Raw genomic sequence first — 18,103 nt, 5'->3', positions numbered from 1 at the left:
TATCTACGATAGATTGAGATCTGCAGCTGTGGTTGACCACCATTTTAGACAGATGATTTATTTTATAAACGGATGATGTAAACTTATGATATTGATAAATACAGTATAGTATAGTATTGGAAATGTATTTTCTCTTCCTGATGGTTTTCTTAAACACATTTTCTTCTAGCTTACATTACTGTAAGAATATAGTATATAATATATAAAACATACATACTGAGAAAAAAATATGTTTTATCGGTAAGGCTTTCAGTCAACAGTAGGCTGTTACCAGTTAAGTTTTACAAAAGTTATACACAGATTTTCAACAGTGTGGGGTCAGTTCCTCTAGCTCCTGAATTATTCAAGGGCCAACTGTAGTTCATTTCATGGTTTAGTAGTAATAGTTTCCTAGAATTGGGTCTATAGCTTCGGTTATGATATTCATGTTACACGTTGATATGTGCAGTAAATAGTTACATTCCTGCATGAAGAATTTGAAGGTGATACCTAGTATAATGTAAACAAATCCAATCTTTTAAAATTTCATTTTGTCATCTCAGTCATAGGCACTGATAAATTAATAGCATTCTGTACCTTAAAGCATACGGGTATGGTTTTGTTTTAGTGGTGACTACAATAAAAATGGTGGTTACTAAATTAAATTATATTGTTCTTTATCTTTAATGAAATAACTTATCATTAGTAACCTCCCTTGACTTATATGGTTCTTTTCAATAATATGTAAAGCCTTGTAGACTTTAAATAGGTATCTAAACTGGGGTGGATTCTCTCAAAAGTTTTTAAATGGGACATTTGAAAAGTGTCCTATTGTCTGTTCATCATGATGAGCAGAGATCCTTGCTTTGTTATGCTGTTTCATAGTTTAAAATGAATTTGTATGCACTATATCGTTTGATAGAGGAAATAAGACCTAGTGTTTGGTAGATCAGTAGGGTGACTATAGTTTACAATAATCCATTGTACATTTTGAAATAGCTAGAAGAGAAGAATTCAAATGCTCCTAGCATAAAGACAAATATTTATCTTTGAATTATATGAATGTGTTAAATTTTTATGTGTACACTGAAACTGTGTACATCTGTTATGCAGTAATAAAAATTATTATTTTTGAGACAGAGTCTTGCTCTGTCACCAGGCTGGAGTGCAGTTGTGCAATCTTGGCTCACTGCAACCTCTGCCTCCCTGGTTCAAGCGATTCTCCTGCCTCAGCCTCCCGAGTAGCTGGGATTACAGGCATGCACCACCATGCCCAGCTAATTTTTGTATTTTTAGTAGAGACGGGGTTTCACCATGTTGGCCAGGATGGTCTTGATCTCCTGACCTCATGATCTGCCCACCTCGGCCTCCCAAAGTGCTGAGATTACAGGTGTGAGCCACCACACCTGGCCAATAAAAATTATTTTTAAGAAATTTGCACACAGACCATCAAAGGTTCCTACTCATGGCTTATCTGACAGAATAAAAAACAGTATCTTGTTTAATTTTTGTGTATTCTGTGAAGTTAAGAAGTTTTTCATGTTCGCCAGTTATTTGTGGGTGTGTGAATTATCCGTTGTACACGTTTCTTTTGGGTGATGATTTTTGTCTGACAGATTTATAAGAGGGCTTTACATGTTAAATAAATCCTTTGACATATGTTAAAATTTTTTTCTTGTGTGATGATTGTGTTTTAGCTTTGTTAATCGTGCCTTCTGTCATATGGAATTGTTAAATTTTCTGTTTTATTTATTTTTTTGAGACAGGGTCTTCTCTGTTGCCCTGGCTGGAATGCTGTGACACAGTCACAGCTCACTGCAGCCTTGACATCCTGGGCTCAAGCAACCCTCCCACCTCCCCCTCAGCCTTCTGAGTAGCTGGGACTACATGCGCATACCACCATGCCTGGCTAATGTTTTTTATTTTCAGTAAAGATGAGGTCTCGCTATGTTGCCCAGGTTGGTCTCAAACTCCTGAATTCAAGCGATAATCCTGCCTCAGCCTCTCAGATTTCTGCTATGAGCCACTGCACCAGCTGAATATTTTTTTTTTTTTTTTTTTTGAGACAGAGTCTCTGTTGCTCAGGCTAGAGTTCAGTGACATGATCTCGGCTCACTGCAACCTCCACCTCCTGGGTTCAAGCGATTCTCCTGTCTCAGCCTCCTGAGTAGCTGGGATTACAGGTGCCTGCCACCATGCCCGACTAATTTTTGTATTTTTAGTAGGGACAGGGTTTTGCCATGTTGGCCAGGCTGGTTTTGAACTCCTGACCTCAGTTGATCTGCCCACTTCAGCCTCCCAAAGTGCTGGGATTACAGGCATGAGCCACCGTGCCCAGCCAGAATTTATTTTTGATATATACACTTACATATCAAAATGCACTTAGGTTAGTTCCACATCTTTGCAATTGTGAATTGTACTGCTATAAACATACGTTTAGCAAATCTGTTTTTCATATAATGACTTCGTTTCCTTTGTGTAGATACCCAGTAGTGGGGTTGCTGGATCAAATGGTAGATCTACTTTTAGCTCTTTGAGGAATCTTTGTACTGTTTTCCGTAGAGGTTATGCATTCCCACCATTTTTACATTCCCACCAGCAGTGTATAAGCATTCCCTTTTCCCTGTATCCATGCCAGCATCTGTTGTTTTTTGACTTTTTAATAATGGCCATTCTTGCAGCAGTAAGATGGTATCGCTTTGTGGTTTTAATTTGCATTTCCTTGATCATTAGTGATGTTAAGCATGCTTTCCTGTTGTTTGTAGGCCAATTTATGTATCTTCTTTTGAGAAATGTCTATTCATGTCCTTTGCCCACTTTTTGATGGGATTATTATTATTATTATTATTGCTGATTTGTTTGAGTTCCTTGTAGATTTCCCTCATCAGATGTGTAGTTTGCATCTCTATGGGTTGTCTTTTTACTCTGTTGTTTCTTTTGCTGTGCAAAAGGTTTTTAGTTTAATTAGGTTCTATTTATTTATTTGCGTTTTTGTTGCATTTGCTTTGGGGTCTTAGTCATGAATTATTTGCCTGGGCTGATGTCTAGAAGAGTTTTTCCAATGTTATCTTCTAGAATTTTTACAGTTTCGGGTCTTATATTTAAGTCTTTGATCTATTTTGAGTTGATTTTTGTATAAGGTGAGAAATAGGGATCGTTTCATTCTTTTACATGAGGTTTGCCAGTTTTTCCAGCACCATTTGTTAAATAGGGTGTCTATTTGTCAATTTATGTTTTTGTATGCTTTGTTGAAGATCAGTTGGCTGTACTTTCTTGGTTTTATTTCTGGGTTCTGTATTCTGTTCCATTAGTTATGTGCCTACTTTTATACCGGTACCACGCTGTTTTGTTAACTATAACCTTGTATGATTTGAAGTAATTGTGATGCCCCCAGATTTCTCCTTTTTGCCTAGGATTGCTTTGGCTACTTGGGCCCCTTTTTGGTTCCATATGAATTTTAGGATTTTTTTTTTCTGATTCTGTGAAACATGTTGGTGTTTTGATGAGAATTGCGTTGAATCTGTAGATTGCTTTTAGTAGTATGGCCATTTTCACAACATTGATTCTTCCAGTCTGTGATTATGGGATGCATTTCCGTTTGTTTGTGTCATCTGTGATTTCTTTCAGCAGCGTTTTGTATTTCTCCTTGTAGAGATCTTTCACTTCCTTGGTTAATTAAGTATATTCCTAGGTATTTCATTTTATTTTTGCAGCTGTGGTAAAAGGTATTGAATTCTTGATTTAATTCTCAGCTTGGTCATTGTTGGTGTATAGCAGTGCTACTGATTTGTGTACATTGATTCTGTAACCTGAGGCTTTACTGAACTCATTTATCAAATCTAGGAGTCTTTTGGAGGAGTCTCTAGGGTTTTCTAGGTATACAGTTATATCATCTGCAAACAGTGATAGTTTGACTTCCTCTTTTCCAATTTGGATGCCCTTTATTTCTTTCTCTTACCTAATTGCTTTAGCTAGGACTTCCAAAACTGTGTTGAATAGAGGTGGTGAAAGTAGGCATCCTTGTCTTGTTCCTGTTGTCAGGGAGAATACTTTCAACTTTTTCCCATTCAGTATGATATTGGCTGTGGGTTTGTCATATATGAATTTTACTATTTTGAGGTAAGTCCCTTTTATGCCTACTTGGTTGAGGATTTATCATAAAGAGATGCTGGATTTTGTTGAATGCTTTTTCAGCATCTATTGAGATGGTCATATGGTTTTTGTTTATAATTCTTTTTATGGGATGTACCACATTTATTGACTTACATATGTTAAACCATCTCTGCATCCTTGAAGTAAAACCCACTTGATCATGATAAATTATCTTTTTGATGTGCTGTTGCGTTTGGTTAGCTAGTATTTTGTTGACAGTTTTTACATCTGTGTTCATGGAAATTGGTCTGTAGTTTTCTTTTTTTGTATGTTTTTTCCTGGTTTAGGTATCAGGGTGATACTGGCTTCATAGAATGATTTAGGGAGGACTCGCGCTTTCTCAGTCACTTGGAATAGTTTCAGTAGGATTGGTACCAGTTCTTCTTTGAATGTCTGGTAGAATTTAGCCATGAATCCATCTGGTCCCAGGCTTTTTTTGTGTGTTGGAAATTTTAAAATTACTGATTCAATCTTGCTGCTTGTCATTGGTCTGTTCAGGGTTTCTCTTTCCTCCTGATTTAATGTAGGAGGGTGGTATGTTTCCAGGAATTTATCCATTTCCTTTAGATTTTATGGTTTGTATGCATAAAGTTGTTCATAGTAGTCTCTAGTGATGTTTTTTATTTCTCTGGTGTCTGTTGTAATGTCTCCAGTTTCATTTCTAATTGAGCTTATTTGGATCTTCTCTCTTTTCTTGGTTATTCTAGTGAATAGTCTATTTTTTCAAATAACCAATGTTTTGTTTCATTGATCTTTTGTAATGCTTTTTTTGTTTGTTTGTTTGAATTTCATTTAGTTTTGCTGTAATTTTTGTTATTTCTTTTTTTTTTTTTGAGACAGAGTCTTGTTTAGTTTGTGCTTGTGCTTGTTCTTCTAATTCCTTGAGGTATGACATTAGGTTGTCAGTTTGCGCTCTTTCAGACTTTTTGATGTAGGCATTTAGTGCTGTAAACTTTGCTCTTGGCACTTCTTTTGCTGTGCTCCAGAGGTTTTGATAACTTGTGTCATTATTATCATTTGATTCAGATAATTTTTCCATCTTGATTTCATTATTAACCCAGATACCGTGTAGAAACAGATTATTTAATTTCCATGTATCTGTATAGTTTTGAGGGTTCCTTTTGCCCCCAAGAACTTTAAAAATCATTTTCTTAAGCGCTCTTAAGTCTGCCTTCAAGCTTTCATTTTGAGTGTCTGGGTTTCCTCTCATCATTTCTGACCTTGGCAACCTTTCATTGCTTTCAAGGATGTTCTCTCTTGCAGATGTGTATTGTCTTGTCAGGTCAGTGTTTAAAGAAAAAACAATATTTCATCAATCTGAATGCTGTTAGCCCAAGCATACACCCTCTAGTTTGTTACATTGTTCTTTATTATTTACTCCCTTTTGCATCACATATTAAGGTTTCTGAAGGGATTTGAGTTTGTGACCCCTTCGTTATAAACTATTTCAGGGCTAGGTGCGGTGGCTCATGCCTGTAATCCCAGTACTTTGGGAGGCCAAGCTGGAGGGATTGCTTGAGCCCAGGAGTTCAACACCAGCCCTGGCAACATATCGATGCCCTGGCAACATATCGATACCCTGTCTCTGAGGCAAGAGGATCGCTTGAGCCTGGGAGTTTGAGGCTACAGTGAGCTGTGGTCATGCTACTGCACTTCAGCCTGAGTGGCAGAGCGAGACCCTGTCTCAAAAAAAATTGAATAAAATAAACTATTTCAACAGGTGTTTGATGTGCTCTCCTTGTTTTTTTTTTTTTTTTTTTTTTGTAAATTATACTGTAGTCTACCTAAGTTGCTGAGGTTCTAAGCCTAGGAGTCGCCTTTAAATCCTCTTAATTTCACTCTCCACAGTCATTACATCAGCAAGTCCCATTTGACTCATTCCCACCACCTTCACTGCTGTTATTGTAGCCTAAGCCACTTTGCTCTCCCTAGACAGGAACTTTCTTACTCATCTCTCCGCTTCTGTCTTGCTCTGTTGATTCTGTACACAGCAGCCCAAGTGAGTGATCTTTTTAAAACATAAATCATATCACACCGTTTCCCCACAAAATACTATCTAGTGTCTCTTCACCATTGACTATCCATACAGAAACATACAAAAGTCCATATTCATAGAATATTTGAGGTGTGTATGGGGATTATGGGAACTACAAGATGAGATTTGGGTGGGGACACAGTCAAACCATATTAGTGTAGAAAGAATTAGTATAGAAAGAACTGATCTATGTGGTTGATGCCTATTGTAGTCCTTACATCCTGTAATTCCTGCATTAGAATTCAGTGGAATTATTGTTACCATTATATTATTGCTATGGTCATTATTTATTGTTTTTTTTTATTGCCTTTGTATTAAAGGAGGTGCTTGTTATGGCATGTCATATATTATTATATTATGAGAACACTTCAGAGCTTCAGGTTAGATACCCAATTTTTGACTTGATCTCTGTACTCAGTTATTTCACAAGCACTACAGCTTCAAAACTGAAGTTCATGGTTTTCCTCTAACCGAACCCATGACTTCCAAACCTTATGTCTCCTCCAGTGTTCCCTTTCTCAGACTGGCCCCTATCTCAGAAACCAGAAACCTAATGTTTTTCTTTTTACCCCTCTCTCCTCATAGATACCCTCTCTACCGTGTCTCGTCAGTTACCTAATCAAGCCCAGTCAGTTTACCCTCTACATTTAAGTAAAATTCAGTCACTGCCCCCAATTATTACCACCAAAATTATTTCCCTTGGACTACTGAAGTAACCTTGAAAATTGCATTCTTGTAACTGCTGTTTCCTTGCTGTAGTTCATTCTCCACGCAGTGGTCAGAATGATCTTTATAAAATATTAGCCAGGTGTTATGGTTCATGCCTGTAATCTCCGCATTTTAGGAGGCTGAGGCGGGAGGATTACTTGAGCCCAGAAGTTCAAGACTAGCCCAGGCAAAATACTGGGACCCCATCTCTACAAAAAATAGAAGAAAAAATAGCTGGGCGTGTTGGTACACACCTGTGGTCCTAGCTGCTTAGGAGGCTGAGGTGGGAGGAACACTTGAACTCAAGAGGTCGAGGCTGCATTGAGCTGTGATTGCGCCACTGCACTCCAGCCGAGGTGACAGAGTGAGATCCTGTCTCAAAAAAAAAAACAAACCTAAAAAATAAAACACAAATCTGATTATATCATATTGCTGCTTAAAACCTGGCCCTGGCTTCCCATGCTATGGGGATAAAGACCAAAACCCTTGGTCTGGCCTGTAAGGCCTGTCTGCCTGACTCCTGCCTGCCTAATTTCACACCAGATTCCCCTGTTCTTTCTGCATCCCTCTTACCTTTTACATAAGGTAGTTGATCACGGAATACTCTTCCTTTTAGAGTCTTCATACATGTGTTCTCTCTGCATGAGATGCATCTAACTGCTCTTCCTCCTACATGCCAACATTCACATTGATTTTTTGAAACTCATCCTGAATGTTGCTTACTCAGAATATCTTCCTGACACACGTCACAAAGTCAGAACCCCAGATTATGGGTCATCTTTGTACTCTTAACTTTCCCAGTAAAGCATTTATACCTATAGTGATTAAATGGTTAATTTTGTGGTTTATACCATATGTTTCCTTTGATAGAATATAAGCTCTGTGAACCCAGGAATTTTGTCTTAGCCATGAGTAGATTCATAGTGTTTTATACAAGTTAAACATCAGGAGGAAATATGCACATATTGACACACACCGTTCTAATGAGAGAATGGGAGAAATTCCTACATAAGAAAGAAGCATGTTTTGGTACTTTTTCCTTCCTGGCATCGTTAAGTATATTATTGTTTTGCTTCTTTTTTTTTTTTTTTTTTTTGAGACGGGGTCTGACTGTCGCCCAGGCTGGAATGCAGTGGCGTGATCTCGGCTCACTGCAACCTCCACCCCCCGAGTTCAAGCAATTCTCCTGCCTCAGCCTCCCGAGTAGCTGAGATTATAGGTGCCTGCCACCATGTCCAGCTAGTTTTTGTATTTTCAGTAGAGTTGGGGTTTCACCATCTTGGCCAGGCTGGTCTTGAACTCTTAACGTCATGATCCGCCTGCCTCGGCCTCCCAAAGTGCTGGGATTAGAGGCGTGAGCCACCGTGCCAGGCCTTTGTTTTGCTTCTTAACCTTCATAGTGTTTCTCAGTGGAGGCTATACTTGTTTATCCACAGATTTTATGTATGTTAAATACATGAGGTATTTATACAGGATTATTTTAAAGTCATTGAATGGGATTCTTATGATGACAGTAAATCAACTGTTTGCTTATATTTATGTAACTATTTGAAGTCTCTGGCTTTCTCTAAATGAATTATAATAGAGGTCAGCGAATATTTTCTGTAGTGGGCCAGATAGTAAATATTTTAGACTTTGCAGCCATATTGTCTTTTTTAGCACTCTTCAATTCTGCCATTGTGGCACAAAAGCAGTTATAGATAATATATAGATGGATGGGTGTGTCTCTTCCAATAACATGTTATTTATGGGCACCAAAATTTGAATTTTATATAATTTTCATGTGTCAAGAAATATTGTTTGTCTCTTGCTTTCCCCACCACCCCGCCAACATTTGAAATTGTAGAAACTTACCTTGTGGGCAGTACAAAATCAGGTATATGGCCCCAGGATCATAGTTGTTGACCCTTGTCTATAACCACCTCTGTACTTAAGTATTCTGTCATTTATGTGATTAAAATAGAAGACAAAAGAAGGTGACCCCCTTTCTGGGCAAAACAATGTGCCTGTGTAAAGAAAAATGAATTTTAAATTGTGCAAAGAAGTATTTAAGAACAATTTTAGATTCTGTTGCCGGTTTACTTAATAGGTAAACATTATGTTTTTAAAAAACGAATTCCTCCAGTATGTGGGCCTAAGCTTACCATGATCTCTTGAGGTCAGTACTTTAAATTTAGTATATAAATCTTTGAGTAGGTTCTAAAAGAGAATTTATAAAGAATTTTTCTCAAACACTGTCAGGAATCTAATATCTTGCCCTCCCTTAAACGCTTTTCACACTAGTTTACAAGTGAGAAACACTTTATTTTTTTCCTTGTACCAATCAGAACCTTGATTTTGAAAAATTTGACAGGGGAGTTTACCATTTACATAATTTATGAGCTGTTGCAACAGTGTCTAAAGAGCTGCTAAATGACCCTGACCTTTTAACTCTGACTTCCTTAGCATCTTTATTGAGTTATTTTATATTTTGGTAGTGATTGCCTTTCCAGAATGATTTTATAAGTTTTCATTCCCACCAATAGCGAATGTGACTAAAATGCAGTGGCTTTGAAATTCCTTAAATATATTCTTAACCATCTAGCTTAATTTCTTTATTTGTATCAAAATGCATACAGCATTGGATGTGATGTTTTGTGTCACAGTACTTGGTATGTTTCCTGATTTTTCTGACTTATTGATTAGTAAAATAGTTCATGATTATTTGCGCTTTGGGAAGATAAGGAACTCCTTTGTAATAGACTGTTTGTTTTTGAGACGGAGCGTTGCTCTTGTTGCCTAGGCTGGAGTGCAGTGGTACGACCTCGGCTCACTGCAACCTCCACCTCCTGGGTTCAAGCAATTCTCCTGCCTCAGCCTCCCGAGTAGCTGGAATTACAGGCATCTGCCACCACTCCTGGCTAATTTTTGTATTTTTGGTAGAGATGGGGTTCCATCATGTTGGCCAGGCTGGTCTCGAACTCCTGACTTCCGGTGATCTGTCTGCCTTGGCCTCCCAGAGTGCTGGGATTACAGGCATGAGCCACAGCACCTGGCCTGGTTGAGTTGCTTCTTTAGGAGAGAAGAGATGAAATTGGAGGTTAAACTACAATTTGAGAAGATTATCCTAAATTAAAACTAATTCTGAACAAGATTAAAGTATTGAATTCTGGCCGGGCGTGGTGGCTTACACCTGTAATCCCAGCACTTTGGGATGCCAAGGCAGGTGGATCACAAGGTCAGGAGATCAAGACCACCCTGGCTAACATGGTGAAACCCTGTCTCTACTAAAATATAAAAAATTAGTTTGGGTGTGGTGGCGCACACCTGTAACCCCAGCTACTGAGGAGGCTGAGGCAGGGGAATCACTTGAACCTGGGAGGCGGAGGTTTCAGTAAGCCAAGGTTGTGCCACTGCACTCCTGCCTGGTGACAGAGCGACTCCGTCTCAAAAATAAAAAATAAAAAGTATTGAATTATATGTTAATATGTTACAATTTTATTAGTACTGTTGGAGGCTTATAAAATGATAAAGTTGAAGGAGACTGTAGGATCTTTAGTTCTACATTTCATAGCTGTGAGAACTGAGAAGTACTTTCCCAGCATTTTGTGGATATATACCTATGTACTGGATACTTGGATTTCGAATTGTAACTTAACAAACATATTATCTCACTCCTTTCTTATGACTCTTTATACATAGATTCTTTCCAGGACTTTATTATTTTAAAATGTCCATCTTTTATATGATTGAAGGTATTTTAGATGGAAAAATCATTGACTCTAGTAGCCTTTTACTGTCTTAAACATCTTTTTCTGTGAATTTCATTTTTGTGACCTACTTTTAGCACTTACCCTGCCCCCTTTTTATTTGGTTATTAATTTCCCAGGCAATTGGAGTAGTTAATATTTTTTTCCTTTTAGGTAAATGATACAATTTACAAATCTTTTTTTCCTGGGAAATGTGGATAACTGCTTAATGAATGCTAAATAACATGGAGTGTTTCCTTTGTTCCGGATCTCTTTTCAGCCTATAGAACTGAAAAATCAGTAGTTGTATTTTTAGCTGTGAACCTTTCTATTGAATTTCAGTAGGGTATTTTTTTCCCACTGAAACTAAGGATTCAGAGTAATTACAGCAGTGCTATTTTCTTTATTTGTCCCTGTGAAAACAGTAACTCTCTATTTTTTTATATAGAAATATAATTTTAGTAGTCTTCATTTAGAAGTAATTGTGGAATATGAACGTTTTCATGGTCTAATGAATAGGTGAAATGATAGCATTTTCCCTATTTCTGTCTATTATTCTATATAAGCCTTATATAGTCGAATATAAATTTCATGTTGTACATTCTGAAAAGCATTGTTACTTAAATGATATCTATCATCCTAAATTGTATGTGTCTATTTCATTTTATATTCCCATTTTAAGTGACACTTACTGACTTGAAAATATTTTTTATCAACTCTCACTTTTTAAGTGTCTCTATTTGCCCACACTCACCCACATCTTAATCTCCCCATCCCTACTCCCCAGGAAAAAAAAAAAAGTAAAAAGAAAAATAGAATTGTGCAGAGAGCTCTACTCTGATAGCACTGATAGAATTCGTTGTAGGATATTATAGATACCAAAAAAATTCACCTTAGATCTCCGAGGAGAGACACTGCTTTGTTTTGTGGCTTGTGTAACCCTCAAATCCTGAATGAATACCTGCCTGGAATGTGATGTAGAATGAATGTTCATGTCCTCTCTTGTGTAATTCTGTTCCCTCTAAGTTGAGCAATAGCTGTGATTTTTCTCAACCTACCCTGCTTGGATTTTGATGGGCATTTTGCATTCTAGTACAATGCCTGAGTGAAAATGAGAGTTTCCTCATATCTCTGAAAAACCCAATATTTTAGTCAAGATTTCTGATTCTGAATATACCATACTTGACCCAGAACCTGTAGACATTTTATGGTGAAATTGCTTTATTATATACTTTCAAAGTTGCATTTCACCTGTATGATTACATGGATAAGTAGCAGGAATCATTTTTCAATATTGTTTTCTTTAATCTGTAACTGCTTTTCAACCTCATTACATTTTCCGTTTGTCCTGCTTTGCTAGGTAATTTATACATGAAGTTGACCAAATCCTTCTTGGTCTTTGGGAGGGTGTTAAATTCCTTCTCAGATGTGACATCTATTGTTAGGTTGACAAGTCGGCTTGTCCTTAGAAGGAACACTGGGGAATAAATTGTGCTAATGATTGTTGTGCTGTCTTCTCTTGCTGTGGTTAATAGTAATCATTTCTTTTCCTTCCTCTTTTTCTGCTGCCTCTTTCTTTATCTTCCCTGTCTTCCCATGTACTTTTGAATTTATTAAATTGGACTATATATTTTTTCCTTGCTTTCCTTTTTTAATTTTGTGATCTCCCGTGCTCTACTGTCTTCCCTACTTGCTTGGGTTCCATGTTGCTAGTTTTTATGTTCGCACGCTCATTATCACCCTTTTTTGTACTTCAAATCCCAGCAGCTGCCCAGCCAGGTCCCCGAGCACAGCCCTGTGGTTTATGGGACTGTGGAGAGCGCTCATCTTGCTGCCAGCACCCCTGTCACTGCAGCTAGCGACCAGAAGCAAGGTTTGTGTATGACTGTTTTCCTCCCTCTTATCTTTAGTCTCTTTTTTATTAATTACATTGCCCTCAGCATTCAAGAGTAAGAGTACAGCATCCAAGGATTATTTAGACACCCACCTTTAAACAAAGCTTTGAGGCAGAAAATTAAAGTATTCTGCCTCTAGGAAACTAAAGTAAGGATGATTGGTAAAGTTATTTCATATATCTGTTTAACCTCTCACTGTTAGTATCTGTATACAGGTAAAAGGTTAGCTGCCTTAAACTGCCCTTTAAAACAAGGTGGGAAGTGGAGGGAGAAATCCTAGCATATATTACTTTACAAGAACAATACAGTTTAGCTTATATATTCAGCATGTCCATAGGTATCTTGCTATTTTAAAAAAGAAAAAAAGATAAAACGTTTCTTCTTACAAGATTGGGCTTCTATAGCCACAGTTGGAGATGGAGCCAAGTTCCAATCCTGGCTCCATCATGCACTAGTTATTTGGTCTTAATTGAGCCACTGACCTTGTGTGTCTCAGTTTCTTCACTTATAGAATGGAATAAAGACCTATGTGCCTGACAGGATTACTGCGGGAACATGCCTATCACATGAAAAGTGCTTAGTAAATTATAGTCATTAATGCTATATTAAGGAATAGTACACTAAGGTCTCTGTTCCTATTGAACTTGAACATAAAGGTGCCAAATGTTTGTTTAAATAAATACTGTGCCCTTGGGAGTATAATAGAAAACTTAAGGGAAATCTCATACCAGAAAGTGGGATATCATAGTCTTTCTTTCCTGCCTAGTTGAATTTTAACTTGACCTTTACTAAAATTGAGAGATAATTCTAAACATAGTTCAGGGAAGCAAGTAACTTTGACCCTGCTTTATGTTTCAGATTTCTAAAAATGATTGGATATCAATATGGAAGCCATTTACCTTCTCACTTTCTTGAATTATTTATTCCTCCAGGCCATTTGTTTATTCTATAGCTCTATAGTTAGTATATAGATTTTCTAAAAATTATTCTTTTTTTTTTTTTTGAGACAGAATCTTGACTCATTGCAACCTCCTCCTCCTGGGCTCAAGCTATTCTCCTGCCTCAGCCTCCCGAGTAGCTGGGATTACAGGCATGCACCACTACGCCCAGCTAATTTTTGTATTTTTAGTAGAGACGGGGTTTCACCATGTTGGCCAGGCTGGTCTCGAATTCCTGACCTGAAATGATCCGCCTGCCTCAGCCTCCCAAAGTGCTGGGATTACAGGCCTGAGGCACCATGCCCAGACTAAAAATTATCCTTTAAAAAATATTTAGGAATGGCCCATAAAATAGATATACTTAATATTAAAAGTTTTTGGGTAGACTGCAAGTTAGTTAATCACATTTATAAACTTTCTGGAAGATGTACTTCTAATATATGATTTCATTAATTTTTACACCAAACAAAGATTATGATAATGTGTTTTTAATATAGAAATTTCATTTTCCCCGAGTATTGAGGACAGGTCCTATATTGTATTTGTTATATAAGATAGTTTTAAACCAAAAGATAGTTAGTGATCCCTAATCTGGCATGCTTCAAAAAATTGTACTGTCAAGAACTTCTTTCAGCAACATTTTGAGTTAAAGGAGAACTCCTGCATACTTCAAGCGAATTCTTTAAATAGTAAAGCCATTTACCTTGCAAAATTACAGATTGTAGACCAAATGTGGAAGTCGACTCACTACCTTCAATGATAAAGTAGTTTTGAGTCAAAATTCAGAATGTTTTTAATTTTAGTGGAGAATAATTCTCAGAGTATTTCCCTTCAAAACTTCATTGCACTTTTGCAAATGTGTAATCTTTTTGCTGGTTAGAATTATGCTAAGCATATTGAATACTTCCCATGCAAAGAGGCCTTAAAATATATATCCTCTGTGTAGACTTTCTCTGTAGCTGTGCCAGGATTTTAAAAAAATTTATCACATACTTTGATGGTGATAGTTCTGTCCTTCCTGAAGACAGTATTATTGCGTTTGCCATTGTTTTGTGAAAAAAATGTTAAAATTTTAGATTATGAGATCTCTGCATTTTGTCATATTTAGGCCCAGATTTCCAGACAAGGAATGCAGACTTTATTTCCTCTCAGGTTTTTGTTTTTGTTTTGCTTAGTGGAAATTTGAATAACAACATCAACATATCTAACTGGTGTATAATATAGGCTTAACTGGAAAGTATTCAGGTTACCTTGATGAAAAGAAAAACTTGTAGTATTTTAAGTGCATTTCAGAGGTTATAACTAACTCTCTGGGATTACTGTTATCTTCCTTTTAGTACCAACTATTCACCAGAAAACTAACTCTCTTTCTCTGTTTCTCCCTTTCTCTCTCCCTTTCACTCTCTCTTTCTTTCTCTCTCTTTCTTTCTCTCACTCTCTCTTTCTTTCTTTCTTTCTTTCTCTCACTCACTCTCTCTTTCTTTCTTTCTTTCCTTTCTTTCTTTCTTTCTTTCCTTTCTTTCTTTCTTTCTTTCTTTCTTTCTGTCTTTCTTTCTTTCTTTCTTTCTTTCTTTCTTTCTTTCTTTCTTTCTTTCTTTCTCTTGCTCTCGTTCTTTCTTTCATCTCTCTGTTTCTTTTTTCTTTCTTGGCTAGTCAAACAGTAACATTTCTAATTTCATCCATAGCCTGCCGATATCTAAAATTTTACTGTTTTCAGAGTTTTTTTTTTTTAACCAAATTTATGTAACGTTAGAAAGGGCTCACTATTTTTTTCAGAGAAAATGGTTTTTTTTACACTGAGGATTTTTTTTTTCTTTTTTCTTCTATTTTGAGACAGGGTTTCATTCTATCACCCAGGATGGAGTGCAGTGACACGATCATGGCTCACTGCAGCCTCCACCTCCCAGGCTCAAGCCGTCCTCTCACTTCAGCCTCCCGAGTAGCTGGAGCTACTGGCATGAACCACCATGCCCAGCTAATTTCTGTATTTGTAGAGGCGAGGTTTTGCCATGTTGTGTAGGCTGGTCTCAAACTCCTGAGCTCAAGTGACCTGCCTGCTACGGCCTCCCAAGGTGCTGGGATTACGGGGGCTACCTCAGCCAGCCAAGGAGTTTTTAAAAATTTCCTTCTTCACTGTAGATTCCTTTTGAAATTAGCATATAAAAACTGACTTTTTTCAAAGATTGTTATATTACTCCCAGAAACAATAGTCTGTACATTTTGTAGTCAAATTGTTTTTTTCTTTCTCAATAGAAATGTCATTACTGAGAGTTTGTACTCAGTTGCAGAATCTCCTGTTAACTCTAAAGTCTCCCTCCTGCTTGATTGACTTAAGTACTTCTGTTTCCATAAGCCTCCCCTTTCCTCCACAAAGTTGGAAGAATGTGGGCTTTGAAATCATTCTCAGACTTGAGCACTTGCTACTTATATGACCTTGGGCCTATGACTGATCTCTAAAACCCTCAGTTTCCTCATCTGTAAAATAGGCAAATAATAATTTCTACCCCAATCATGGTTGTGAGAATTAAAAGGGACAGTGTATGTATAGTATTTGACCCAGTTCCTGGCACATAAGAAGTGCTTAACAAATGTTAGCTGCCATTATTAAGCTTCTGGTTTCTCAGAGTTTTTGACGTGAACAGCTAGAATATTTACATGAAGGCCAAAGTTGCAGACAAATCTACCATTTTACATTTGTTTGGCACCTTATGAAGACATAGGGAGTACTTCACATTGGTTTGTAGAGAGAACAACTGTTTAATGAATTAAAATTTTTGCTTGCTATTGATAGTACACAGCTGAAATGATTGCTATTTACTGAGTGAGAAAGAACATTAAATCCATCGTATTGAGGATATGGTATGGATAATTAAACGAGTTAGTTGGTGCCTTAGTCTTAATCTTAGTGCCTGTTGAAAGCACCTAGTGTGTTCAGTGAATGGTATTCTGTTTGTAATTCAACCATTCATAGCAGTGTTGTTCATTTGGAACTCTGTTGGCATTTAGGACCTATTCTTTGTCAAGTGAGACTGTACCTCAAATTGCAGGATGCTCAGCATTCCTCTCTGTGCTTATTAAATGACAGTAGCATCTTCTCAGTCATTGAGAGACTTGTGACAACCAAAAGACACCCCTGTCTTGGTCATTCATTCCACCACCATATGAGAATAAAAGGGAGGAATTTTATTCTTCTTATAAATTTGGCACTCTTTATGGAAACTACAGCTAAGCAAAATGAAAAAGTATGTGTCTGATTACTCAAAGCCATTATTAATAAACTGACTTTCCCCTATGCACATATGTTAGTACTAAGTATTTTTTTAAGTTACCAAATTGCGTTCTACATACAGTTTTGTGCCCCACTAAAAAAGAAAAGAAAAAAAAACATTCTTGCCAGATGCGGTGGCTCACGTCTATAATCTAAGCACTTTGGGAGGACGAGGCAGGAAGATTGCTTGAGCTCAAGAGTTCAAGACCAGCTGAGTAACATAGCGAGACCCTGCCTCTACAAAAAATAAAAATATTAGCCAGGTATGGTGGCTCGTACGTGTGGTCTCAGATACTTGGGAGGCTGAGGTAGGAGGATTGCTTGAGCCTGGGAGGTGGAGGTCACAGTGAGCTGAGATCACATCAGTGCACTCCAGCCTAGGTGACAGAGCAAGACTCTGTCTCAGAAACAGAACAAAACATATCTTTTATTACAAACAGCTTTCCATATCATTAAATACTCTTTTAAAAACATATTTTAAATATTGCATAGTATGCCATTATATGCCCAGATTATCATTTCTTTAATGAATCTCTATTGTTGAACATTTAATTTCCTTTTTTCTTGTATTATAGTGTTGCCTTAAATATTCTAGACATCTATCTTTGCTAACCCTTTCACAATTATTACTAAAATTCTTAAAGCTGGAATTCCTGCAAATTCCTAAAGATGGCCAAACTTTTTATAATAGAAATCTTTAGAGGGATAAAATGGTTTTTTTTTTTTTTTAAATTTAGCTCTACAGTGTTTTCAGCTTTCTGTATTAAAGCTTTAATTAGTGGGTTAAAGGACTTTTATTTTAGAATGAAGAACTCACAATTTTTTTGTTTTGTTTTGTTTGAGATAGTCTCACTCTGCTGTATCACCCAGGCTGAAGTCCAGTGGTGCGATGACAGCTCACTGCAGCCTCAGCCTCCAGGGCTCAGGTGGTCCTCTCACCTTGGCCTCCTGAGTGCCTGGACCACGAGTGCACACCACCATGCCCAGCTTGTAGAAATGAGGTCTTGTAGTTTGAGACCTCCTGGGCTCAAGTGATCCTCCCCCTTGGCCTCCCAAAGTGCTGGGATTTACAGGCATGAGCTCACCATGCCTGGCCTAATTTTTTCAGTACTAGATTTTTCTGAAGAGTGTATAGAAGGTTATCAGTCGTAGGTCTACTTTTGTTTGATTTTTTACTATCAGAAATTGTTTCCCAACATTAATAATTGAATTGACATACTCTTATTAGATATTTAATGTGAGAATCAATTTCTCTTTCTCTGTCTCTCTCTCTCTCCCCCGCCTCCCTCCCCCCTTCCCCTGCTCCCCCTCTCCCGTTCTCCCCACTTTTCTTTTCCCTTTTTCATTTTGAGACAGCGTCTTGCTCTGTTGCCCAGGTTGGAGTGCAGTGGCATGATCAC

General features: G+C 37.4%; 1 protein-coding gene across 27 annotated transcripts in view; it reads left to right on the top strand.

Moving 5' to 3' along the window:
• The window catches only part of EIF4G3 (eukaryotic translation initiation factor 4 gamma 3), a 352,454-nt gene that overhangs the window by 204,116 nt on the left and 130,235 nt on the right, over nt 1-18,103 (top strand). For 15 of the 27 annotated variants that reach the window (XM_030805812.1, XM_030805807.1, XM_030805827.1 and 12 more), the window contains one exon: nt 12,316-12,475. In XM_030805812.1, coding sequence (XP_030661672.1) covers nt 12,316-12,475 — 160 coding nt within the window. The remainder of the gene's footprint in view (nt 1-12,315; nt 12,476-18,103) is intronic. The other 12 variants (XM_030805828.1, XM_030805829.1, XM_030805822.1 and 9 more) reach the window with 2 other exon arrangements.

This window comes from Nomascus leucogenys, chromosome 24 (assembly GCF_006542625.1).
Source record: "Nomascus leucogenys isolate Asia chromosome 24, Asia_NLE_v1, whole genome shotgun sequence".
Lineage (NCBI taxonomy): Eukaryota > Metazoa > Chordata > Mammalia > Primates > Hylobatidae > Nomascus > Nomascus leucogenys.
Note: the sequence above shows the minus strand (reverse complement) of the source record. Positions and strands in the feature narration are given on the sequence as shown.